Source organism: Eriocheir sinensis, chromosome 39 (assembly GCF_024679095.1).
Source record: "Eriocheir sinensis breed Jianghai 21 chromosome 39, ASM2467909v1, whole genome shotgun sequence".
In the NCBI taxonomy this organism is placed as follows: domain Eukaryota; kingdom Metazoa; phylum Arthropoda; class Malacostraca; order Decapoda; family Varunidae; genus Eriocheir; species Eriocheir sinensis.
The window spans coordinates 12256456-12284418 of NC_066547.1; the positions used below are offsets into that span (position 1 = coordinate 12256456).

Here is a 27963-nt window from a genome sequence, read left to right on the forward strand (position 1 = left end):
GTGTGTGTGTGTGTGTGTTGAAAAGTCTAACCATTCCTCTCTTTTCTTTTCCAGCGACACACGGGCGCTGATCCTGAAGCCGCCGCCGCCAACCTCCGCGGGAAAGTGATCAAGTTCGGATGGCTGGACGGCGTCTATGTGAGTCCCCTTTAAAACCACCTTCATTCTCACACGTTTTCTATGGCACACTCATTTATTTATAGCTTCTGCTGCCGTATTTATCAACCTTTCGGCGCCCAGGTGTACAATATATGACATGGTTTTTGTAGGAGTTTTGGGCATTTCCAGGGGTACTTTAATGGCCCTGGTGGTAGATTGACCGTACTTCTGTACCATAAACCTAAGAAAACACTCGTGAGAACCCGATTGATCTCCTTTCTGGCCTTTGGAAATAATATGAGAATCGGAAGCGTCTCAGACCACCGACCCTGCTGGCATATGTATTAATGGCATAACGTGTTGGATAATGCAGCAGGTAACGCGGTAAGGGGGGTGTGAGGGGAGGGTATTTATATGCTATCATGTGCTAAGTAGAGTGTGTTCGTGATAGCGTGTATAATTACCTTCCGCTTGACACCTGTTAGAGATTAGTGGAGAGGGATTACGTATTCTTGCCTGATACATGAATCTACTGCCTCAAGATGTATTTTATTTGTCTTGCTTCTTCTATAAATAATGGTGTTAAAAATGGTAAAGATTAGTGTATGTTTTACTAACTTCGTGCTGTTTTCTTTTTCTTCTATTTATTACTGCTATTTTCTTCTTTTTAAGTCTTCTTCTTCTTCTTCTTCTTCTTCTTCTTCTTCCAGCAATAACAACAACACCATCTCCATGAAATATTTAATAGCCGCTCCTTGAATTTCGTTGTTGTTGTTTTGTATAAATGAATAAACATTATTTTAGTTCTGCCACATTTGGATTCATGTTACTTTCTTGCTCTGTTACCGAGATTAGTTCCGCACACACACACACACACACACACACACACACACACACACACACAGAGGTCGTGACCCAAATCAACTCACCATCGCGTGCAGTACTACATTTACCCAGCATATTAATCTTAATTCTTCATGTGACAACACTGCTTTTTTATAACTTTTTTATTTGCATCTATTTACGCTCCTTCATCTTTGGTTCTTCTCTCTTTCCTCTCTCTCTTCTGTTCTTTTATTAGTTTGACTCTTAAATTAATTCATTGATGTCAGGGCAGTCTTCTCATGATTATACGTGCAGTTGTTTGTGTTCATTTTCTTCTTGTTTATTTTCTTTCTGCAGTGAGGTCTATTTTCCATTGTCATATAACTTTATCCTCTCTCTCTCTCTCTCTCTCTCTCTCTCTCTCTCTCTCTCTCTCTCTCTCTCTCTCTCTCTTAGCCCCTAATCTGCCTGTCCTGTATAAACAAAGGCAAAAGAGAGAGGGAGAGAGAGAGAGAAAAAAAGCTAGGAGTAAATACAGAGGAAGGAGGTCACGTAATGTCATGTTTGAGAGTCACCCACAAAAACCTCATTTTCTATTTGCTTGTGCTACATAGGCTACCTCTCCATTAGTCTTTGCAGCCGCACACATAAACAACCTTTCTATAGACCTGTCGAATTGTAGTGCTAAACTAATTTAACTATAATAAACTAATACTGCTAAACTTCAAGGGATATTATGGGGTTAGATTGATGTTACGTTTTCTGTATGCCAGTGAAAGAAAATGGTCATGCGTTACCCTTTGTTAGATTTTTGACGGTATTATCAGACATTTCCGCCTCTCACTCACATCAACTATATATAAATGCCAAAAAGGAGATCAATCGGATTTTAATGAGTACTTTTTTCAGGTTCATGGTTACAGAAGAAGGGTCAGACTACCACCAGGGTCATAAAACTACCCAAGGAAATGACTTAAACTCTTATTTATGAGTCTTGTTGAATATGTTAGCTTGGGCGACGCAATGTTTAGAAATTATAGCCCTTAGTACGTTGATTATTCTAATAGGCGGCGGTAGGCATGTAGAATATAAGTTCAGGAAAAGTGTTTGTGTCACCTAGATTTTTGTGGCATTAATTTCCTTCCATACCTCCCTCACCTTCTCCCTCTCTCTATCTCCTTTTCTTAACTTCTTTTTCGCCTTCTTCCTCCGTCTCTTCCACTTCTTTCATTCTCACTTTCACCTACTTTCTTTCCCACCTTCCTTTTCCACCTCCTACCAAACTCTCCTTTTCCACCTCGTATCCCTTCTATTCCTTCCTTCTCCTCCTCATCCTCTTCAATTATACTCATGGATTACACACACACTGAGCCTTCGTTGTCATCGTTATACTTTTTTCCCTTTTATTTTTCTTGCCTATCTTCATTTTGGTCTACTGTCTTCTTTTTTTTCTTGTTTTTGTTTATTTTTTATCTTCACCGTTTGTCTCTCTGCCTCATACATCATCTTCTTACACTTTGATGAGGGAAAAATACCGTAAATACTGTTAAAAAAAGGTTATTATGAGATTATCCTCTTTAATAACCTCATTTCAACTTTTTTTCCTCCTCCTCCTCCTCCTCCTCAGTCACTTTCTCTTTCTTCCTTCATTTCTCTTGTTTCTCCTCTTCCTCCTCTGCCTCATCTTTATCTTGTTCCTACTTATTTTTATCTTATCTCTTCCTCATTCTCCTCCTCTTCCTCCTCCTCTCTATTGTTTCTCTTCCTCCTCCTTCCCTTTTAGTGCTTCACCGTCATCTTGTTCTCTCTTCCTTCTATCCTTCTCCTCCTCCTCCTCCTCTTCCTCCTTCTCATCACTGTCGTCCTGTCCTTTCTTTTCTTTCCTATCCTACCTCCTCCTTTATTCCCGTTGCTTCACCGTCAAATTATTATTCTTTCTCTCCTTCCTCCTCTTCGTGCTCCTCCTCCTCACCGTTCTCCTGTTCTCCCATCCTCTTGTCCTACCTCCTCCTCCTTCCCCGCTTCTGCCTCACCGTTATTCTGTTCTTTATTTATTCTATCCTACCTCTTCCTAACTTCCTCTTTTTCCACTGTCTCATCCTCCTCTTCTCCTTTCTCCTGTTCTCCCATCCTCTTGTCCTACCTCCTCCTTCCCCGCTTCTGCCTCACCGTTATTCTGTTCTTTATTTATTCTATCCTACCTCTTCCTCACTTTCTCCTCCTCCACTGTCTCATCCTCCTCTTCTTTCTCCTGTTCTCTTTATTCTATCCTACCTCTTCCTCACTTTCTCCTCCTCCACTGTCTCATCCTCCTCTTCTTTCTCCTGTTCCGCCTCACCACCGTTATGTTCTCTCCTCCTCTTATCATTTCTTCCTCCTATTCTTCCCTCCTTCTCCTTCCCCTTCACTCACACCGTCCTGTTCCTTCACAGATGCGATGTCTCCTCAACATTTGGGGCGTGATGCTGTTCCTCAGGGTGTCGTGGGTGGTCGGTCAATCCGGCATCAGTAAGTATTGACCTCCTTTCCTCTTGACCTGACCTCCTTGTGTAGCTCTGTGTGTTTGGCAAGGAAGGAAGGCACGTTTTTATTTTTCCTCTAGCTTTTTTTCACTTTTTTTTATGTCTAAATTTGTGTTGTATAAATATTTGAGATGTTGAAGGAGTTTTCGTATCTCCGTCTCTTAAGTATAAACACCAAATCTAGTCCGCATGTATAATCCTAGTATAATTAAGTCATTATGTCATGTTCGGAAAGCTTTAAGTATCTGTGTATAATATTGCGTCCATCAGTGTCACCGGTAGAGGCGTTGGAAAGTGTGCGTCCTTACTTGTTTTTTGGCGTCATGTCCCCCCAAAACACAAGGGTAAAATAACGGCCTTGTAAAGAATGGATAAGTTTCGCAGTCCTCCACTCGAGGTCTCATTACACGGAGAAATACCAAGCATTGCGTCGTGTTGTCTTGCATGGAGACGCCTGCATGCAAACTGCCTACTTAACACTCTCATGGTATTCTCAAACACTCGCCGCATATAAAGTTTGATCGGAAAACGAATCAAGCATGTCCTCTGATTTTAACATGGTGACCTGCTTTCAAATGTAGTGTAAACGCAATGCAAAATAGAAGACCATGTCCTCTGGTATAGCATAAGCATATCTTCTGGTCTTATCTTAGTGGCCTGCCCTCAAACGGAGTGTAAATTAAATAAATGAGGCAAATTCAGTGAACCCAGCGCGAGGCCAATGCATAAAAACATACCGTCATCCTCTCTTCCATATATCTTCCTCCTCCTCCTCCTCCTCCTCCCTATCAACGTCCTCCTGTCCCTTCTTTTCCCTCCTGTTCTACCTCCTCTTTTACTTCCACTGTCAGATTGTTCGTCTTCCTTCTGTCCTCCCTCCTCCTTTCACTCTTCCTCCTCCTGTTCTTTCTTCCATCTATCTTCCTCCTCTTCCTCCTCCTCCCTATCACCGTCCTCCTGTCCTTTCTTTCCCCTCCTGTTCTACCTCCTCTTTTACTTCCACTGTCAGATTGTTCGTCTTCCTTCTGTCCTCCCTCCTCCTTAATTCTTTCACTCTTCCTCCTCCTGTTCTTTCTTCCATCTATCTTCCTCCTCTTCCTCCTCCTCCCTATCACCGTCCTCCTGTCCTTTCTTTCCCCTCCTGTTCTACCTCCTCTTTTACTTCCACTGTCAGATTGTTCGTCTTCCTTCTGTCCTCCCTCCTCCTTTCACTCTTCCTCCTCCTGTTCTTTCTTCCTCTTATCTTACTTCTTACTCCTTTCCCTCTACTTTCCCTCTTTATTTCTTCTTTTCTACCTTCTGTCCTATCCTGTCATCGCATACCACAACGCTTTCCACACGTGTAGCCAGTCAGCCTCAGCCAGTCAGGGATCATGGCGCGTAATAAATGTAGTAAAAGAAAGATGGGCAAGAATCCGCCTCCATTATCCTCATGCCGCCGCGAATTCAAAATGATGGACGCACACACACACACGTGGACGCAACATTCCTTCGTGTGTGTGTGTGTGTGTAGTATTCGCACGTGCTCGCAACGTAAACACACACAAGAGCAATCATGGCAAATTAATTCAGTGGCCATAAAAGATGCATTGGACGCCATGGAGTTGTGTTCAATAGTATGTTAATGTGAACTGGACGTGTGTGTGTGTGTGTGTGTGTGTGTGTGTGCCGCAAATAAACACCCACACCTTTGTCCCCATCCATAACTAACATCTTGACAACCACGCACTCGAACTGGACAAAAGAATAAATCAAAACATCCTCGTCATAAGCTCATAACTATTCTGCGGTCGTTTGCTTGCGGTTACATTGAATTACGCGCTATATAAAGGCGATATACAACGATATAAAGGTGATTTGTTTGCATATGAATAGTAAATGTAGTAGAAAACGAACGCAATTCAACATGAACTCAAGTAAACCATCACCAAGGGAACAGAGAGAGAGAGAGAGAGAGAGAGAGAGAGAGAGAGAGAGAGAGAGAGAGTGGGTTCATCCGTCACGTGACCCAAGAGGAGGACGAGTCAGGATAGGTATCGGATAGATAGACCGCGGTTATTTCGGCCACGTGCAGGTTCGGTTCATGCCGGTTCGAATCTCGGCGAGTTCACGAGCCACATAGCAACCACCCAGTAAATCCTCTTGACGGGCGTGAATTTTATGACCTCGCAACTCTGTAAATCAACCGCGCACTGGAAAGAATTGGAAAAAGCCGGCGAGCCATTTTGCAATCACGCTAGAGAGACCAGATTTATCCTCTTGTAGTTGTGTATAACGTGCATTTGCTAACTCGTGGAATTTTTTATTTTATTTTTTTTTATGAATATTCTAAGGCTTGGTTCATTCAGGGAGTCTACTGTTACATGAAGGCCACTAATCTATGGAGTAAGATTATTATTATTGTTATTGTTTTTCTTGTTCTTGTTCTTCTTCTCTTTGTATTCATCTTTTCTTCTGCTTCGTCTTTGTATTGTTTGTAGTCTTATTTTTCGAATTTTTACTATTATTTTTATTACTTAACTACTACTACTACTACTACTAAGGAAAGGATTGGTTTTATGAACGCGCCAATATTTCGTTTCCTACTTTTAACCGTCTGCTCTTCTGTTATCATGTAATATGTCTTCTATTAGCCTCCAAACCTCCCCGGAAAACATAACAAACAATTAGGAATGAGATAGAGACGGGTTAATGTTGCCGATCGTAACCAATGATGTTGTTTCTTTCTTCTATCCTACCTCCTCCTTACCTTCCTCCTCCTCCCATCCACTGCCTCCCTTTCCTCCTCCTTCCCTTCCTCCTGTTCCGCCTCACCACCGCCCTGTCCTTCCTTTATGTTGCCGACCTTAACCAATAATGATGATAAATATACTAATAGCAACACCTCTTTTTTTTCCCTCTAGTCCTGGCCCTTGTGACGGTCCTGCTGGGGAACGTGGTCACCACCATCACCACCCTGTCTATGTCTGCTGTGGCTACCAATGGGCGCATCCAAGCCGGTGAGTGTGTGTGTGTGTGTGTGTAACCTTCCTTCTGGTGTGTAGTTTTTTCCACATAGTAAAAAATAAATTGCATCCCCTTATTACCCTACCATTGCATCTTTTTAGTTTCCTGGTGCTACTTCCACACGTATCCATAATCACACTCTGTACTGCCTGGGGGTTGGGATGGCATGCTCCTCCCTTCTCCCTTGTTGTTTTACTTTCAACAATAAACTATCAATCAATCAATCTCTTCTTCGTCTTCTTCTTCTTCCTCTTCTGTACCGTTACTGTATAATAAAAGCATATCCAGTTAACCAGTACTGCCTCTTCTCAGGTGGCGTTTACTACATGATTTCCCGCTCCCTTGGACCTGAGTTCGGGGGCTCCATCGGCCTCATGTTCACGCTGGCCAACTCCATCGCTTCCGCCACCTACATCATCGGTTTCTGCGACTCCCTGAAGGTGCTTGTCCAACCCTGTTATTAGTGTGCCTGTACTTTTCTCTCTAAGGCATCAACCATTTAATTTAGCAGCCTTTTAGATTGATTAAAAAGGAATCATTTAGTATGCTTGTATTTCTCTCCATTCGATATCAACAAACACCTGATTTATTTGCCTTTCCAATGGATTAAGAAGTTATGTTTGTCTTCTATTAATGATCGCACCTTTGATTATCTTCAAATGTGTAGATATGGCACACAGGATTTTATGTTAGGGCACAAGTTAAGTGGAATGTTAACCCAGTAGCAGTGGGTATCATGGTAATGTTAACCCAGTAGGTCCCTCTAAGAGAAAAAAAAATCAAAAACTCAAAAATCAAAACCGTTATATATATATATACACAATCAGTTTCATAATCATCATCAATGGATTTATATTTTGGGTATTTTAACAATTTGGCCGTCGCTGTGGCTGCTACAAACAAAGCCACAAAACCAAGCGCTATACCAGGTTGGAATGGGTTACTACCAGGTTGCTAAGAGAGAGAAAGAAAGAAGAAGGTCAGTTTAAGTAATTAGGAGGGGAAGAAAAGGTCCAAGAAAAGTTAAAATCATAAATAAGGTCAAGTCATTGAATAAGAAGAAAGAAACAAATTAAATTGAGTTCAAGAAAAGGTCATAAAAGAGAGGTCAAGAAATAGAAGATCAATTAGGGTCATTAAAGAGGGAGGTCAAGAGATAAATCATCAGATGGGGGTCAAGAAATAGATCAGTCAAGGTCATTAAATTAAATATGGTTGTTAACTTGAGGCAATTAAAGAGAGAGATCAAGAAATAGAAATAAAACAGCTGTGAGGTAAAGCTCGTCTCACTGTGTATATTTTTACCACTCCTCCTCCTCCTCCTCCTATGAATATTTTGCCACTCCTCCATCCTCCTCCTCCTCACAGCTTCTTATGTCATGCTTTCTCCCCCAGGATCTGCTGAAGTACTACGCTGACGGTGCTCAGATAGTGGACGGGGCTGTGAACGACACGCGCATCGTGGGCACCGTCACCCTCATTGCTGTGCTGGCCCTGGCCATCGTGGGCATGGACTGGGTCACGAGGGTAAGTCCCCACTGATACTCGCTCCTCTTGTTGCATCGCCTTTCCCTGCTGTACAAGACATTACTCGGGACCGGTTAGTTTGATTTCACTGTGGTTTTTGAGGGATTTTGACTATTGTTTTCTTTTTTTTTAGATCCAACCATGTGAAAAGCCTATTCACCTGTATTTTTTTTTTCCTATAGCTTTCTGCACTCCAAATTTCAGGCTGTTTTCTGCACTCCAATCTTCAGACAACTATTTTTCCCATCATATTATCCAGCCTTCAAGAATTTAGATTTGCTTTGGGAATTATAATTTTCTACTTAATTAAATCTAAATTATTATTATTTTTTTTTTAAGTGGAATCCAGATTTAATAGACTTTTATTATAGTATTGGATTGTTTGGTTAATGGTTACTATATGAGTCCAGCCACACCAGTGAGCCGTGCCCTCCTACACAGCCCAAACGCTACACAATGGTGGCCTTGCATGCCTTGCTGCTGCCTAGACAGTCTCTACATGACACGTTTATTTCAGGTTCAAATGGCTCTGCTGTTCCTGCTGATTGGCTCGCAGATTGACTTCGTGGTTGGTGCCTTCATGGGTCCACTAACTGAGGAAAGTGAGGCCCAAGGATTCCTTGGCTTCAATGGTGAGTGAATGAGGGCAATAATTTTTGTTTTTTACAACATAGGAGACGGCTCAAGGGCAACAAAAAGAGTGTGGAAAAAAAAAAGCCCACTACTCACCACTCCCACAACAGACAAAAGTAAAGAGTGGCCAGAAGAGAGGTCAAATTTGGGTGGAGAGGTGTCTTGATACACTCTTCTTGAAAGAGGTCAAGTCATAGGCAGGAGGAAATGCTGACGAGGGAAGGCTGTTCCAGAGTTTACCAGTGTAAGGGATGAAAGAATGGAGATGCTGGTTAACTCTTGCATAAGGGGTTTGGACAGTATAGGGATGAGCTAGCGTATAGAAAGTCAAGTGCAGCGGGGCCACGGGAGTGGGGGAGGCATGCATTTAGCAAGTTCAGAAGAGCAGTCAGCATGAAAATATCGATAGAAGATAGAAAGAGAGGCAACATGGCGGTGGAATTTAAGAGGTAGATGACTGTCGGTAAGAGGAGGGGAGTTGATAAGACGGAGAGCCTTTGACTGCTCTGTCCAAGAGAGCTGTGTGAGTGGAGCCCCACACATGTGATGCATACTCCATACAAGGGCAGACAAGGCCCCTATATATGGACAGCATCTGTGCAGGGGAGAAGAACTGGCGGAGACGATACAGAATGCCCAACCTCGAGGAAGCTGATTTAGTGAGAGAGGAGATAGAGTTTCCAGTTGAGATTTTGAGTTAAGGATAGACCGAGGACGTTTAGTGTAGGAGAAGGTGACAGCTGAGTGTTGTCGAAGAATAGGGGATAGGTGTTTGGAAGATTGTGTCGAGTTGATAGGTGAAGAAATTGAGTTTTTGAGGCGTTGAAGGACACCCGGTTCTTCTTGCCCCAATCGGAAATGATAATAAAGTCTGAGTTTAAGCGTTCTGCTGCCTCCAGCCTGGAATCATATAGTTCCTGTTGAGTTGGCCTTCTATCAAAAGAAGTTGAGTAATGCAGAGTAGAGTCATCGGTGTAGGAATGGATAGGACAGTTCATTTTGGAAAGAAGATCATCAATGAACAACATAGAGTGGGAGATAGGACAGAGCCCTGCAGAACACCACTATTGATAGGTTTAGGGGAAGTACAGTGACCATCTACTACAGCAGTGATATCGATCAGAGAGGAAACTGAAGATAAAGGTACAGATAGAAGGATAGAAACTGTAGGAGGGTAGTTTAAAAAGCAAAGATTTGTGCCAGACCCTATCAAAGGCTTTTGATATGTCTAACGCAACAGCAAAAATTTCACTGAAACGGCTAAGAGAAGATGACCAAGAGTCAGTTAGGAAAGCAAAAAGATCACCAGTAGAACGCCCCTTGCAGAACCGATACTGGTGATCAGAGAGAAGGTCAGAAGTGGATAGGTGCTTTTGAATCTTAAGGTTAAAGATTGATTCAAAAGCTATAGATAGACAAGAAAGTAAAGCTATAGGACAGTAGTTTGAGGGATTGGAATGGTCATCCTTCTTAGGCACAGGCTGTATGAAGGCGTACTTCCAGCAGGAAAAAAATGTATATGTTGACAAGCAGAGGCGAAAGAATTTGACCAGGCAGGATGTCAGCATGGAAGCACAGTTTTTAAGGACAATAGGAGGCACTCCATCAGGTCCATAAGCCTTCTGAGGGTTGAGGCCAGAGAGGGCATAGAAAACATCATTCTTAAGAATATTAATAACAGGCATAAAGGAGTCAGAGGGAGGATGAGTAGGAGAAATATGCCCAGAATCGTCCTGAGTGTTTTTACTGAAAGTTTGAGTGAAGAGTTCAGCCTTGGAGATAGATGAGATGGTGGTGCTCCCATCAGGGTTAAGGAGAGGAGGGAAAGAGGAAGAAGTGAAATTGGAGGAGATATTTTTGGTTAGATGCCAGTAGTCTTGGGAAGAATTAGAAAAAGCAAAGTTTTGACATTTCCTATGGATGAAAGAGCTTTTGGTAAGTCGAAGAATAGATTTATCACAATTCTGGGCAGAAATATAAAGATCGTGGTTAACAGGAGTGCGAAGGCTCTGGTACCTTTTGTGAGCTGCCTCTCTATCTTTGATAGCACGAGAACAAGCGTAATTAAGCCAAGGCTTTTTAGCATGGGAGTAGAGAAAGTACGTGGAATGTGTGCACTGGGCACACACAGAGGGGTCTCTCTCCTGGAAGCAGTAATCATTCCTCGGGAAATTGGAGAAGTACATCCTCAGGTCAGCCCACTGAGCTGAAGCAAAATGCCAGAAGGATCGCCTCTTTGAGTCCAGAGGCTGTACAGGAGCGATAGGACAGGATACAGAATTTTGAAAATTTGGTTTGATTTTTTGTGACCTTCTAAAATAAGGTCTCATGGTCACCAGGGAAAATATAGGCTGATATGCTTCCCTTCATATTTGTAACATTTGAAGGCAAGGAGAGAGCTTACTGTCAGTTTTAGAGGCAAGTGATGGATGACTCACTGCAGAATGTAATTAACCTCTTTGATATATGAGACCTTTTCTATATTACCTTTATTTAAATTCCCCTTTAAGATTAATTTTGCTGTAAGGGTTTATTTTAAGAAGATATGAGAGGATAGATTTTAAGATTTGTAATTATCAATATTAACAATTACATCAGTGTGGAAATTGAATGAAGCAGTCTGAACAAAAAATATATATATAAAAAAACTAAAATATGTGAAAGGTAGAGATTAAGTAAATTTCATTGTTTGTGCTGCATGATTTTGTTGATGTCATGGCTGTCGATTGTCTTAATGGTTGATTTGATTTGAACACGTAGGTGCCAGTGAATGGCCGCCTTTTCCCATTGAACAACATGCAAAATACAAGTTGCAGTTGAGATAAATGTATTCAGATGTCATTTTTCACCCTTTCAGCCGATGTGATGTCAGAAAACGTGGGTCCAGCTTATCGAGATAATGACGGCAGTAGTCAGAACTTCTTCTCAGTGTTTGGTGTGTTCTTCACAGCTGTGACAGGCATTGTGGCTGGAGCCAACCTCTCTGGTGATCTCAAGGTAAAGAATTGTCCACTTTTCTTAGTAGCAATACTAGCCGCAGGGGGGGATTGTGGAATGGTTGAATGAGTGAGAACTGGTACTCTGAAATGGATTGTACACACAATAAGAATGAATGAGAATGACTTAGTGAAGAGAGTGTAAAGCAGGATTGAGAGAGAGAATATCTGGGGGAGACCACCAGAGAAATTGATCAATAGTGTGGACGAATGTTAGAGAGAGAATGTTGGCAGGTTAGGGATTGAATGTACCAAGCGGGATTGCTCAAACAAGGAGAGTTAGATACTCTTTTGCCTTTGAGGAAGTTCCTGTGAGGACACATGGTTTAGGAGATACACATAGAAAGATATATAGATCAATAGAGTTTCTCTGATTGATGAATTTAATTATAAGATTGATTCATAATTTTTGTATTAGTGTTTATAAGATAGGAGTAGGTTTTTGTAGAAAAGCAAGTTAAAGTTGATATTTTGATGTTTTATTGATTATTTATTTCTAAATTCAGTTTTAAAATTTGTTCTTCACTTTGACTCATTATTCCCCCAAATTCCTCAGGACCCTGCAGATGCCATTCCCAAGGGAACACTGCTGGCCATCCTCACCACGTGCTTAACCTACCTGATCTACCCTATCATGATCGGGGCGTCCGTGCTGAGGGATGCTTCAGGTACTTTTTTGATGACATGGATTTGTTACAGTTTCTTTAGGATTTTACACATGAACTACATATTGCCATCAATAGAATGAGAGTATGTATATTTTTAGAGGATTATATTTAACTTTTGCAACATCATGTGGACGGGAAACAAGTGAATGTCAATTTTTGCATATTGCTATTCTCTGGGCATTTGGTACACTCTTCTTGAAAGAGGTCAAGTCATAGGCAGGAGGAAATACAGACAAAGGAAGACTGTTCCAGAGTTTACCAGTGAAGGGGATGAAAGAATGGAGATGCTGCTTAACTCGTGCAGAAGGGGTTTGGACAGTATAGGGATGAGCATGAATAGAAAGTCGTGTGCAGCGAGGCCGCGGGAGGGGGGGAAGCATGCAGTTAGCAAGTTCAGAAGAGCAGTCAGCATGAAAATATCGATAGAAGATATTTATGAAAGAAAGATGTTTTGGGAAGGCAAAGAATAGATTTGGCACGATTCCGGGCGGAAATATAAAGATTGTGGTTAGCAGAAGTGCGAAGGCTCTGGTACCTTTTGTGAGCTGCCTCTCTATCTTTGACAGCACGAGAACAAGCATGATTAAACCAAGGCTTTTAGCATGAGGAGTAGAGAAAGTACGTGGAATGTATGCCTCCATTCCAAAGACAATCACCTCTGTAATGTGCTGGGCACACACAGAGGGGTCTTTATCCTGGAATCAATAGTCATTTTTGTAGTTGTTTTCAGGACTGATATAACTTTGACAACTTCTCTTTCAGGGAATCTTACATTATATCAGGAGTACAAGGATTTGCCCTATTGGGAAAACCCGGCGTTCACCAACTGCAGCACGACTGGCTACGTTGATGAATTGGGTAATCCAGTGTGTGAATTTGGCCTCCAGAACAGCTTCCAGGTAAGTGAATCATGCTTATGACACCTGGTTGTTGTGAAATCAGATGGGCATTAACAAATTGTTGAGGTGCATTGCTTTGTTAAAACAGAAATAAAAATTCCAGGGATGTTTTCAGAAGTTGATCAGATATAAGATTTTTTAAAGGCAAATGTTTCTGTGTAAAGAACTGTAGCACTAGAAACTCTTTATTGAAATGTGATACAAGAGACACTGTGCTGCAGTTCATTTTATAAAGTAATATTTTTCTGAGTCACCTCAAGGGCATTGGTTAACATGTTGGTTGTAACCCACTAGGTGATGGAGCTCATGTCAGCCTGGGGACCCTTGATCTACGCTGGGTGCTTTGCTGCCACACTCTCCTCTGCCATTGCTTCCCTGGTTGGTGCTCCAAGGGTCCTGCAGGCTCTGGCCAAGGACAAGTTGTACCCTGGCATCTTCCTGTTCTCCAAAGGCACTGGTGCCAACAACGATCCTGTGCGTGGCTACATCCTTGTCTTCATCATCTCCTTCATCTGCATCATGATTGGTGGGTTTGTGTGCCCTGACTTTGGGTTCCCTCAGTGTTTTAATTCAGGCACTCGATGCTTCAATTTTGGTAGAGTTTCCCAGTTGTGTTGTGTAGGGCAGCGTGTTTTTAGTACTTTATATTACACTCAATTTTTTCACCTTCACTAGTCGAGGTAAGCAATCAGCCAAATATGTTAACTTTTTAGGGGGTCTCATAGGTAAGAAACATTAATGATTATTACATTTGTCATTTGTGGTAAAAACTTCATTCATTATAAAAATGTTTAATCTTTACATTAACAGGTGACCTGAACGTCGTCTCCACTCTGCTCAGTAACTTCTTCCTGGCATCATACAGTCTCATCAACTTCTCCTGCTTCCACGCATCCCTCATCAAGTCTCCCGGCTGGCGTCCCAGTTTCAAGGTGAGTTCTTTGCCGTCACTCTTGTCATGTGCCACAAAGCCTTGCCTTTACACCAGCCACTCTGCCATTGCCTCCAAAATCAAATGATGATGTTTATGTATTTTCTCACTTTCAAAACATTTTTCAGTACTACAACTTGTGGATCAGTTTGCTTGGCGGTATCCTGTGCCTGATCGTGATGTTCCTCATTGACTGGGTCACAGCGCTCATCACCTTCATCATCACCATCGCACTCTACCTCTTTGTGTCCTACCGCAACCCCAGTGAGTCTTCAGTGACCCTGTTTATGGTGAAAATCAACATTCCACAGTTTCTTCTCACAATGAGTACATGCTTGAGAATGTTGGTTCCCAGGATCTTGATTGAGAAGTTGTTTTAAATAAGTTTCTGAGAGACTAAGCAATAATGGGTATGTGAGAGGAATGTCTCGGTAATAGCCGTGCAGGAGACAAGTATTCCATTTAGAAACTTTACCAATAGCTGCCAGATAGGTTTTAAAATCTCGCAGAAATTACTTTGTACACTTCTAAGTGACAGTTTACCGTTCTTTCCAAATAGGTCCTTAAATTCTATATGTACCTCTCTTCGTAGATGTCAACTGGGGCTCATCGACTCAAGCACAGACTTATGTGTCCGCCCTGAAGACCACCCTGGACCTGAACACCGTCGAGGAGCATGTCAAGAACTACCGGCCTCAGCTGCTGGTGCTCTCTGGGTTTGCAGGTGCAAGACCTCCTCTTCTGGACTTTGCTCACTGCATCACCAAGAACATTTCCCTGCTTGCCTGTGGTCACGTGATACAGGTGAGTCAGAGTCAGAGTTACTTTCATTCAGATAGCAATGTACCATGCTGCTATATTTACCCCTAAGAGCCTATAATCTCCCTCAATCTTTTTTACTTATAAGATGTCAATATTTTTCCCCTTGAAGGATATATGTTCAGGAGCCATGTGATGCTTTTTTTATTATATCAAACTCATGGCCGACAATGGCATATAAAGAAATACTGACCTGCAGATTATAAACAGCTCTCAAATGTTTTGGTGAATTCATGACAGAACGTCCAACCGCTCAGGACGAGTGAAAACAGACATTAAACGAAATGATGATGATGATGAATTCATGATAGAACCACATATGTATCACTCCTTATTTACCTTTGGACCTTTTTATTTTATTCTTTTCTATATTATTATCAGCCCATGACAGAAGAAATAAAAGTGACATAATCACACTCTTGATCTTCCTCTCCAGGGACACCAGACCCAGCGTGTGCGTAACTCCCTCTCCAGACAGGCCTACAGCTGGCTGAACAAGCACCACATCCGTGCCTTCTACTCACTCGTTGAGGGGAGCACCTTGGAGGATGGCGCCAGGAATCTCTTCCAGGTGAGCACAAGGAAACGGAACCTGTAGAAGTAGAAATACAACCTGTAGGAATGAAATATAAAGGTTGAGGATAATGTAAGCTGTAGAAATAGAATATGAAATCCATGGAAATAGAGTATAGATGTATAGGGAAATGGAGCTTGTAGAAATAAAATAAAGTTATAAAGGGAAATGGATCATATAGTTGTAGATGACGTTAGATTGTACCATAAATAGAACTAGCAGAGATGTGGCATGAAGGAAGGTATTAATGGCATGCCGTTATGTTTCCAGTTGGTGGGTCTCGGTAAGCTGAAGCCCAACACCGTCGTTCTGGGCTACAAGGCAAACTGGCGCAAGTGTGACCCTGTGGAACTCACGGCTTACTTCAACACACTCCAGTAAGTGCTGGAGGAGAGCAAAGGATGGGGATGGTGAAAAGTGGCAACCGTGTAGTACCTATTTGTAGTATACAGGGCCTGAGTTCAAGCTTGGATAGTCCTGTCTCCCAGTCTATATTTGTCAAACTTTTCCTTCATTTTATGGACACTGCTTGCTTCAACAACATCTTTTTTTAGTCCATTCCATGTATCCACACTCCTGTATGGAAAACTGTACTTCTTTTCTTTGTCTTTCAAACAAGTGTGTGTGTGTGTGTGTGTGTGTGTGTGTGTGTGTGTGTGTGTGTGTGTGTGTGTGTGTGTGTGTGTGTGCATTTACATATTTTGATAAGTGCTCCTAAAAAGTGCTTAACCCTTTCATATGGTGACACAGACGTCGGCGTCACGGTGTGGAAAGGGTTAACCCTTTCAATATGTGACGCAGATGTCGGTGTCACAGTATGGAAAGGGTTAAGAGGAAATGGAAGAGGATTAATCCTCTTCTAAACCTCTTAATCCTCTTCCATTTCCTCTTAATCCTCTTCTAAATCTCTTAAGAGAAAATAGAAGAGGATTTAGAGGGTTAGAAGAGGATTAAGAGGTTTAGAAGAGGATTAATCCTCTTACATTTCTTCTTAAATTGGGGGCACAGTAGATTTTGTCACAGCCTCCCTCTTTCTCTCTCTGTCTTATAGTAAAACTTATTTGATTAGTTAAAACCTCTTTGCCTTGCTTTGGGGTCTTCTCATACTTATTCTCTTTTCAATATCACCATCCTTGTTACTTCATTAGCCCATCATGCATTATATGTGAAAGTTTAAGCCTGAAGATGTATGTGTAGCAGTGTCATGTTTTGTTGTATAGCATCAAACTTCTTGATCTTTTATTTATCTTCCAGTGAGGCGCTCGACATGTACTTTGGTGTGATCATCCTGCGCGTGCCTCAGGGTCTTGACTACTCCCAGATCATCGAGGATGAAGACTCTCCTGTCACCATGAACGGCAATGAGACCAACATCACCCAGACCCCTGAAGACAAGCCAGGCCAGTCCACCACCAACCAGCTCACCCAAGGTAGGCTTACCATTAACCTCAACATCACAGCAATGAGCTAATTTCTATCACTCATTTTCCATCTCCTGTACCCCTTTTTACAGTTTTTATACAGCAGCAAGTTAACTGGCAGCATCTCCATTCCTTTGCCGTCTCTACTATGTGACCTTTCCTCGTTCCTGTATATGACACACTCACAAAGAACCGAACACCCAACCCCAAGTGTCACTAGATAATCTTGATCCTTTGGGACATATTTTTATCCTACCTCTGACTTTCATATTTTCCAAGGACATAATGTTAGACTATTGTCCTTATTATATAGTTATATGGTCGAGAGGATTTAGATACACCTTTACTGAAGATGCCTGACTTGAGATTCCTTGAGTCACTCAGCAAAGCCAGTGGTGCAAGGCATCTCGGTCCCCAGCATTCCCACAACCAGGGAACGCTGGGCTGAACATTTCATAGTCTGGGAATCAAGGTTTATTCACCATTTTATGAACTAGCATGGCAGTACTTTTCTGGTTATAAATGAGGCTCATGTGCCTCAAAGAGTCAGATAAGAAGACAGAGCTGGCATAGACAAGCTGAGGTTGCACTCATCTTATTCTGCAGCATATTCACCACTGTATATATCCATCTGGAAATTTGCACGTCTAGCCACAAGATCCTGCCCATCTCACTTATTCATATGTATGTATACATGTGTCTCAAAAGCATTATTAAAAGAATGGTCTTAGGATCAAAAGAGCATCAGTCATCTCCATGTTGCACAATTAATACAGTTGTTTCATAATACTTTATGGGAAAATATAACATGGAATTCAAAGTTTAACAGATTGCTGTATCATTGCAAAATTGGAGGTGTCAAGATATTCTTACATTGCATGATCATGAGTAGAAGATCAGGTCAGAATGGAGACCAGAAAATGTGTTTTACAATGAATGAATGGCAGCCGTTGGTAGGATTGTAGCCATCCTGAAGTCACTTTTTTATGTCATTTTACATGAAAAGGAATATATCAACAAGGAAATGCAATACTGTTACAAAATCAATAAGAAGAAGGTAGACAAACACATTTATGTAACCCACCATCATGAAGTGGGCATCAAATGATCACCTTGACTAACTGAGGCCTTACCCAACCAACACAACCGCGTGACAAGCCTGGCCTCCTGCTGAACCGCCGAATTTCTCCCGTATGCTCGGCAAGTCCATGGTTGTACTGCCTGCAACCATTGCATGTTGGTGGATCGCTTTTTAATAGTAAAGATAATCAGTGGCGAGAGCTTTGAGACATAGCTGTGGTTCAGTACATTTGGTCTCCCTGTCCTGGAGGTATGTGAGTTGCATGAAGCTTTATTTCATCTATGACCGGAACTGATGAGAAAAGGCAGAAATCACCAGTTATAATACATCGCTAACGATTCCAATACACAAGCAGCAAACCCTGAACAAAGCTACTTAGTCTTGGCCTTTTGTAACCCCAAACTAAAGGTATGAATGATAGAAATATTTGGTACCGCACTTAATAATACAATTTTTCACTTTTTTTCAACGCTGCCACTATTAAGTATATTGCACACTCACTGCTCTTGAAAACTTACATCAGAAGGAAAGCTAAAAAGTTTACAGTGTATAGAAACTAAAGTCAGACTAAATGAGTGTTAACAGAAAGTTTCTAAGGACATGGCATTCAGCTCCATGAAGATCTTCTTGGCTAAAACTATGTCTGTGAAATATATAAAATTCCATGAACTTATAGTTTCCAGGTCTATTCAAAACTTGCTGACAGAATGAAAGAATTACTTCATAATCATAGTTTTCAGTATAGTGAATTACGTTCATATCCTGTAGGCTGTACCTTAAATTATCACAAAATCTCTGATCACAATTTTTTTTTCGATTCACCTAAACTTGGTATCAGTTAAGACTTTTTAGCACTTGTCTTATTACGTTGTCTTCTGACTGAGGCCTTCGCCTGCACAGAACTTCCTTCATGACTGTGTGTGTGAGGTCTTCATGTCTTTCAAGGAACACAATGCAATGCTCTGTTGCTGTTTTTGTTCACACATCAAGTGACCAAGGCCACTTGAAATTTTCTTCTGTGCTTTACTATACCTTACATTCATCTATTCACTGAGAGTAACCACCCAAAATATCTTTATCCTTAAATCAATCACACACCTCTATCTTCCTTCTCCAGCACTCATTACCTCTCAGTGCCTGTCAAACCTCTTAAATGTTTGTTTACTTAACTCATACAATTACTGTAGTTTTTGACACTTTTAGGTCATCTTATATACCATAAGTGCTAGCTTTTCTTACTGCACTGTACCATTACCAAAGTTTATTTTAATTGCCACATTTGCAGTACACAGTCTCTCCACTATCTTCACCTTCCTCTACCTTTTGATACATACACGGTTTCATCATGTGAGGTTTTCTTTAGCAATATATGTGGGTTTTTATCACTAATATATTTCTTATATCTTGAAAAAGCAACTTTTTTTTGTTCTGGCATGTGAATTCAGAGCTTTTATTAGCATGTCTGTAAATATTTCACCATACACTTATTATAGCCTGTGAACCATGGAGCTCTATTCCCAGCATCTTGCATTACCCTCAGGTCTCACATTTATGGGTAAGAAGGGAGGAGAGGAGAACTGTAACATAGTTTGTATTGTTACTATATTCCTCTCTTTCCAATTTCTCTGGCTGCCTTCCTCTTGACCTGCCATGACGTCTCCCTAGAGGTGGCAAAATTGCTTGGTACAATAAACTTTAACACCCGGAGTACATACTATCGCGGTGAGTCCTGGCCGTGAGTGCCCTGCAGTGCATGAGGCGTGTGGTGCACCTGACTGTCCTGCTCGTAACATGTGTTCCCGCACCCGTTTAGTTATTTTATCTTTTGTTGTTGTTGATGTGAGGCAGAGGTAAGTTGACCCATAGATTTTCAGCCTCAGTTGTTTGATATTTTTTTATTTTATTTCTCTGTACTCTGTGAAGAATAAATCTGATATCATCTTACATCATGGCATACAGCCACGCTATGGTTGACAAATTGATGACTATTGCTGGTTTGGTTGGTGAAAATTAACCCGTCCACTGCGATTGGAACAAGTTTGGCTTTCACTGGTAGCCTGATAACATATACTCTCATGTCTTTCTCTGTCTCTGTGGTAGATAGTGGAGTGTTCCCCATGGGGTATTGGTATGCTGGATATCCCCTCCCAAGGTGCAGGACTTTTCATTTTTCTTAATTGAATTGTAGCAGCCACTATTTGATTCAGTCCTATAGCTTGGTGAGGTCTTCTGGTAGGAAATCCGCAGTCAAGGGGTTTAAATAGCTTTATTTTCGGAATGCTATGGTAGAGTAAATGAGGAGTAACATAACAGAGGATATATTAGCTCAACTCACCTCACCTCAGTAAGAGAAGGTTGCCCTGATGATAATGATTAAGTACATAAAATGAGACTTTAGTCACCTTAGACTTTCAGCCATTTTTTATTTGTTAGAGTAAAAACATTTCTAAAAGGGTCTGAGAAATGGATAGCATAAATTATTTTATTATATCCAATGAAGGTGAAGCTTGCATTGAACACTGCCCACAGACAGTTGTTTTCAGCAGTCTTATGTTTTAGGAAGGGTTTAAAGCTTTACTTAACAATGAAAGATTCCAAGTATTTCATGGTAATGTATATGCTTATGTTTACTGTTGTTTTGCTGCTCACTCTATTTTCACTGCTTTTTGTTATATATAAATGTTATTACAGTACTTCACCCATTATTGATAACCTAATTATGATAGTTTTAACACTTCCACCAAGGCATTTTCCCAAAAATTCAGTCAAGTTGTTGTCATGACCAGAGAGAGTCAAGTTAAAGAAATAGTAATTTATTATCTTTATTAAAATTTTTGCATCATTTGGTAAACAAAAATAATATTCTTGTTTTCTTCATCTTATAAAGCTTTGCATCTATTAGTTTACTGCAGTGTGTGTAAATAGTAGTGCTAAACATCAAATAAGCAGTGGGTGAATTACTGTAAGGAATTGAAAGTTTCATGCTTTATAGTTATAAATATATTTGATGCTCATTTTCTTGCATGTTGCTTAAACTAACGGCAAATGAAAATGCTGGCATGTCAAAAATAGACTGCTTTTTTTATTTGCATCTTGTCAGGTGATGAGCTGCTAGGCCAAGTGTGCAGAGTATGATGCTTAACTAGTGAGGAGAGTGACTATATGACCACTGTAATATCATGTTCCAGGCAGTAATTTTATTTTATTCCACCTTTCATGCAACAGTCTTTAGGAGGAAGAAAATACGTCAAACTGGTCGAGGTATTTAAATGCTTTTCCAGTTCTGTTGGAGCCACAGTAGGTGTCCTTGTGCTGGCCTGTCCTAACCCTGTAGTGAAGCCCCATGGCACCAGTGTTGGGGCCAGTTTATTGCCATGTTTCTCACCACATGCAGTCCTTTTGAGAAAGCCTCTGACCCACAGTGATAGTAGTGGACTATCTAGAGGATACAATAATGGAGGCCGCAAGATACTCTTTTGGATGTTGTGAGAAATGGGAAGATTTGAGAGAAAATTTATTTTTTTCTTGGCATTTGTCTGATATCACAAATATGATTAGGGTTAATGGACAGCATTTGGGCAATTTTTGGCCTCGATGATTCTCAGAAGTAATCACTAATCAGTGTTATTGGCAGCATTTAAACTTGAGACTTTAGAAGAAACAATCAGTCAAAAGATCTGAAATTCTTCCAAGGTGTGTTATGGGATGATGCGGGAAACTACTACAAAGCAAAAAAAATTAGAGCATCACTGTAAAACTGAAAAAATATCTTCATAGCTGTGTATTTGATGGGAAATTGGTTATTAATACAGTTGTTACTTTTAGTGTATGTTGTCTCTAGTGCCATGGAGGTAAATTTGTTATTATTTCAATTAAAGAAATGACATCACACTGAAGACGTTATTAGATTAACACTTACTGGTAGGAAACATAGGCTTTTTTCATAAGGATTGAGCTATTAAACGATGCTTCTTGTTCTTGTGTGTTGCACACAATACCACAACAGAAAGTATAGTTCAGCACAGTGGATGCCTGTCTAGAATGTGTAGTTCAGTGATGACACATGTTCTATCAGACTGCCTTTGAGACTGAATTTCATATATAGCAAAGTATCAAGATTGTATGAGGGCATGTACTTAAGGTAATAAGATATCTTGCATCAATATGCAGTTTACACGAGTTTTTGATCAATGAATCGCTACATTTAAAAGTCATTGTGGAGAATGTACTTATCACTTACAGGACATCTTGCATGAATATGCAACTTCTACAAACTTTGTGACAGGTAAATCATCAAATTCAGAAGTCTTTATTAAAAAAGAAAAGGGAAATACTGCTTTTTTATATGACAACAATGAGCCAATAGGTTCATGTGGGATATAGAAGAATTATTTGTAGTTGAGCTTTAGAGAAAGGGCTGTGTGTGGTGGAAAGTATGGCAATGATGTCCACACCTGGCTTTGTGTCTGTGTTTGTCTGAGGTGCTCGTAGTTTAGCCATAATTGATGTTCCTTAGAACGTTTACACTGTTGATAGCAAGATTTACAAGTACACATAGTATTATGTTATACAAATTAGTAGTAAAAACTAGTAGTGGTACATAATACAGTGTAGCCTGTAGTAAGAATTTTTAATAGTTTTATTCATGGCCATTTGTAGTATGCTGATACATTTTTTGTCAGTTTCTGTATTCTTCCCACCGTCCAGGATCCACAGGCCAGTAATGGGAGAAATAGGAAGGGCTAAGATGAATTTTGCATCTTCTCATCCATTACTTGAAAAGGAAATAATGTACCTACTTAGTTATTAAAAGGAATTCCTGGCATAATTTTTGGTATTTAAAGATGATGAGTCATTGAGGAAATTAGTATAGATGATGATTGTAGAAAAGAAATTGTCTATGCTTTTATGGTTTAATAAACCTGTATCATGCCACGTGATTATGCAGAGAGGAGTAAAACATGGGTTTTACTTGTATTGCATGATAATGATGGGGAAGTTTTAGTTTTTGGATTCTCTCATTTATTTATCATTTTTTTTCTTTTCCTTGCTCTTCTTCCTCTGTATTTTATTAGTATTACTTTTACATTCTTTAATTTTCAGAGCAGATAACATGTGTGCTGCAGTAACATATAATTTTACACACGTTGAGTTGCATTGAACACATTGGTGTAGTATCAGCAGCAGTTATATTTATTTGCTGGTGGTCACTAGGAAGTAACATTGATCTGAATTGAGGATGAACAATTAAGGGGCAGGAACAGCAATGAGCATGGAAGAGTGTGTGAGGTGCAAGGCAGTTCGTCAGGTGATTCACAGATGAGAGTTGTGGCTGTCAAATATTCATTAAGAACAAGTCTTCCAAAGACTACACTTATTGATTTTACACTTGCCTAAGATACTACATACTCTGTTTTATGATCATTGTAGTGTATATTTATAGATTTTAGTTAACACCTAATATGTATTTTGTTTAATGTTTGATGTATTGATTTTTTAATGAACAGTTGGCTAATCTTTTTAGATTAATGCCTATATATTTAAACAACTATAAAGATATATATCACATCCTCCTCATTTGGAGTTTAGCTTTTCATCAATACAAATTAAAATCAAGTGACCACTTTTACAGGAAAACAATGTTACTTATTCCTATCATACACAAGTTGTTTGCTGCACCTAGTTTTGTGTTCAGCACTGCCTGTTTGTTGTCCCTTGAGTCCAGTCATGTGTGTGTCATCAGAATTGCTTGGCAAGGTTATCCAACCCTGTAATTCTGAGACTTCCCAAACTTATGTTGAATTTTGTATTTTCAGACGGAACAGACAGTGAGGCCTCCACCCCCCCTGGATCTCCCCAGGCAGAACGCGCAGGAGCTGTGGTTGAGACAAATGCTGCAGACAGCAAGAAGCGGCGGACATCTTTGGCCAACCTGTTCAGGGGCCCTGGCGGTGCTGAGCTCAGCAAGGAAGTTCTCAACAACATCACCATGTTCAAGAGGAAACAGAAGAAGGTGGGAACAATATTTTTTTTTTTTTTTTTTTTTTTTTTTCCTCAGACTTAAATTCACAGTGTCCAGCAGCATAGCTCTGCCAAATATAATCTTATGGCAAATTAGGTTAAGCATTGATGTATCTTTATAGTTGTTTATGCACTGCCTTCACAGTAAACAGTTTGCATCACAGCATTTATTCTTGTTTGCAAAGTACAGTTATGTGACATCAAATAACACAATGCAGTAAATGTATATAACGTCTGAGCCTCCTCATTGCAGGGCACTATTGATGTCTGGTGGCTGTACGATGATGGTGGCCTGACGCTGCTGGTGCCTTACATCCTCTCCACACGCTCCCAGTGGTCGGGCTGCAAGCTGAGGGTGTTCGCTCTGGCCAACCGCAAGGATGAGCTAGACATGGAGCAGAGGAGGTAGGATGTGTAGGGTTCACAGAGTACTGGGCTCATTGATCAATGGGTTTAAGATTTTTTTCTTTGGTTTGTTTTCTCAGTAAAAGTATACAGGATTATTTCTCTTTGAATTTGAAGTTTGTTAATGTTTGCCCTTTTTAAGAAAGAGATTAATAATGAAAATTACACAGTTCTTGTATTTGTCAACTTACTTAATTGCTGACCCTATCAAAAGGTATGTCAGTTATTACCATAAGAAGAAACATTATGTTAAACTGTAAAAATCTGTTTTCCAGTATGGCCAACCTGCTCGCCAAGTTCAGAATAGACTACAGTGATGTGATCGTCATTCCGGATGTGGCCAAGAAGGCCGCTGAGTCTTCGCGGATGGAATTCGACCAGATGGTTGAAGACTTCAAGGAAAAGAGCAAGGATGACGTGGACAAGCCAGAAAATGGTAAGACTTGCGGCCTTATTTTGTAATTTGCTAAAGTGAATTTCATAACATTCTTTGAGTGACTTTCACTTTTATGAAATTATTTGCATTTAAATCTGCAGGTACTTTTATGGAAGAAAGTTATAGTATAATTAGTAATAAAATGTTTTTGTCCACAGCTCTCACAATCAGCGAAGCAGAGTTCCTTGGTCAGCGAGAAAAGACTAACCGCCACATCCGTCTGAGGGAGTTGCTGCTGGAAAACTCGAGAGATTCTTCACTTGTTGTGATGTAAGTGTCTGATGATTATTGCACTCACTAAATTTATTTACTGAATATTTTATGTTTGAAATTAAATCATCCATAGGCTTTTCATGATAAGGTAATATAGGTCACTTTACTTATTTTGATCAATCAGTGGTCAGGCACATAAACATTTGAGAAAATATCATGAAACGTAATAAAGCAAACAAGTTGCATGGCATAGTAGTAGGTTAATAGGTTTACTTTTACTGTAATGAAGAATGGACACATTGTTGCCATCTTCTTCATGGTGGTGCTGCCTGACTGAACCCAAACCTTTATCCTCAGGACACTGCCAATGCCCCGCAAAGCCTCGGTTTCCGCCCCGCTGTACATGGCCTGGTTGGAGACCCTCACGCGTGACATGCCTCCTTTCATCCTCATCCGTGGCAACCAAACATCCGTTCTCACCTTCTACTCTTAGGAGGCATCCTGGAGATTTTGTGTCCCTATTTTTAATTAGATTTTTAAGATTTCAAGAATGAATGATCCTGATTGCTGTGTACCATAGAGTTGTTCATTGTGTCTTTTTACATGAAAATAGAGGTTGTTGTTGTGTGTGTACGTGTTTGAATGTGTGTGTGTGTGTGTGTGTGTGTGTGTGTGTGTGTGTGTGTGTGTTGTCTGTATATGTATGTATGTAAAAGTGAGTGTTTGACATTTGCATATGAAAGCAATGGGGGTATCATCATGCAACATTTTTTTAATATTGTTATTGATACAAGTATGCAATATTTGTCAAAAGTAGTATTAGCATAATTCCTATTACAAAGTTTGCTAGCCTTACATTTTGTACATTCCATGTTTAAGGACTAAACAAATTATATCTTCCAATTCCTTCAAAATACTCCCATGCAGACTTTTTAGTGTTAAGGTCTGGCAATACAAAACACACAGAACAAAGCGTTGCACAAACAATGGAGTGCAGATGTTTGAGTATGAAAGTTGATTAATTTGTATTACCAGTACAATAAAACTTCAAAGGTAAATCAGGCTAATCAAGCTTTGAAAACCAGGTGGTACACTATGTATAAAGATCAGTAGTTTTTGTTTATTTTAAAATTCTGCTCAAAATGGGAAGAGTAACAACGTTTCCATAAATATCTTGATATACTTGAACATTCCTTTTTAGAAGATGCTTGTTTGTTAATGGCTTCAAGACTCATCACTCTGTGCTCTGAGTTTTTAATCCAACACAAAGTTAGGATCCATCATCCCTCACTAAAAGATAAAAGTCTGTAGTTTGTAGACACCCACTCTAAGCTGTGAAGCCCTCATCAATTTGAATCAAACCTTAGCAACTTTTGTTAATAATGAGTGGGTATGATATTACAAAAATAATAAATAAATGAATTTTTCATTGGCTAGAATAAAAAACCTCAATGCTATGGTATAGACAAATGAAATTAAGGGATAACCTCTTGTAATCCATTATATAGTCTTTACTGAGGGAGGATGAAGCCTGTGAGGAGACTCTGCTGCCTCTGAGGATGAGTGGTCTTCCATTGCCTTAATAATATTTTAACATTCTGCGTCTGAATTCAAAAGTGATGAGTGAGAACAATACCAGAACCTGTAGTGAAGACTGACTTATTTGTTATCTTATTCAGCTTCTGCTTGTAGTTTCAGGTCAGTGCAGAAATGTGTATATTTTATTTGACTTAGTGGGATTTAGGAGGTGTTAATCTTTATAACAATGTTCAGTAATGCAGTATCTTGTAAATATTTCATATAATTTCTAGGTATTATTTTATTTCATAGACAATGCTAATGTACGAGTATGTAGCATTCAAACTTTGAATACAAACTAAATGAATTTAGAGGTAATCTTAAGTTCATGAATCCTGAAAAAAATGCACAAAATGTTTCAAAAAAATTGCAGGCCTTAAGAAAAATGAAATTCAACATACAATTCATCTTTGGTTAGTATACATGTTCTGTGATAACACAATGAAATTGTATGAGTCATGTGCTGTGACTTTCACTCTCCAGAGGACCGTGGTGCTTTGTCCCCCAGCCCAGCCACATAACATTCCTCCCATTGCTGTCATTTCAGTGGCTCAAAATGGCACACTCACCACTGCTGTTCTGCCTTACTATAACAATGAATACAACTGTGAATATGAATGTTAATACAGCAAGTGTTACTTGTCAACCCGTGGTGATAAGTGAGCTTTATTAGTACAAGGTCCTGCAATGTCAGAAAAGGTGCCTTTGATTCTGTGATGACTGATCAGGGAAAATATTTCTCTATGTTGTTGGATCTCTACATTGTCATTAGGAAAAGATATTTGTATGAACTGTACAGAAAGACATTTTTTTACCCCTTTAGTCTCTTGGAATGTTGCAGAAGAATGAACAGCTGTCATCTGAAATGGTTCATCTTATCAAAGGCGAATCATCTGGAGATATTTTGTTTTGTATTGATATATTGAAATGTATGCTAACAGTGATGTTTTATTAATGTGGATTTGTATCCTCCATTGATTGTAGTTATTAATTTGGTTCATATTAGGTGGGTTGGGCTCCTGTTAACAATGATTCTTCATTATTGCAACTTCTATTATTTCTTAGATGGAAAGAAAAGACAGTTTAATTTCTAATGGAAAGACAAAGTCTTTTTAGTTAATAAACACATTTTAATTAACATGCATATCATTTTTATTACTTAAATTATTTAAAGCTAATACCTTAGTTAATACAATGGAAAGTTACTGCATTTGGCAAATGTAAATTGTTAGGAAATGCTAACCAAATAAATTATATTTTTGAAAAAATAGTTAACATTTCCTTATCCTAAAGCAAGGGAAACTCGTTT

At 39.9% G+C, this 27963-nt stretch overlaps 1 protein-coding gene across 1 annotated transcript; it reads left to right on the top strand.

Moving 5' to 3' along the window:
* Positions 1-27924, top strand: LOC127009008 (bumetanide-sensitive sodium-(potassium)-chloride cotransporter-like). The gene is made up of 21 exons (XM_050881585.1): positions 1-138; positions 3357-3432; positions 6350-6445; positions 6765-6892; positions 7848-7979; positions 8497-8611; positions 11470-11609; positions 12165-12276; positions 13039-13175; positions 13470-13701; positions 13986-14107; positions 14235-14370; positions 14699-14910; positions 15362-15496; positions 15770-15876; positions 16754-16929; positions 23818-24014; positions 24276-24427; positions 24703-24863; positions 25022-25133; positions 25434-27924. Exons 2-21 carry the CDS (start codon positions 3357-3359, stop codon positions 25567-25569), a joined length of 2814 nt encoding a protein of 937 aa, XP_050737542.1. The 5' UTR covers positions 1-138; the 3' UTR covers positions 25570-27924.
* The last annotated feature ends 39 nt before the right edge of the window (positions 27925-27963 follow it).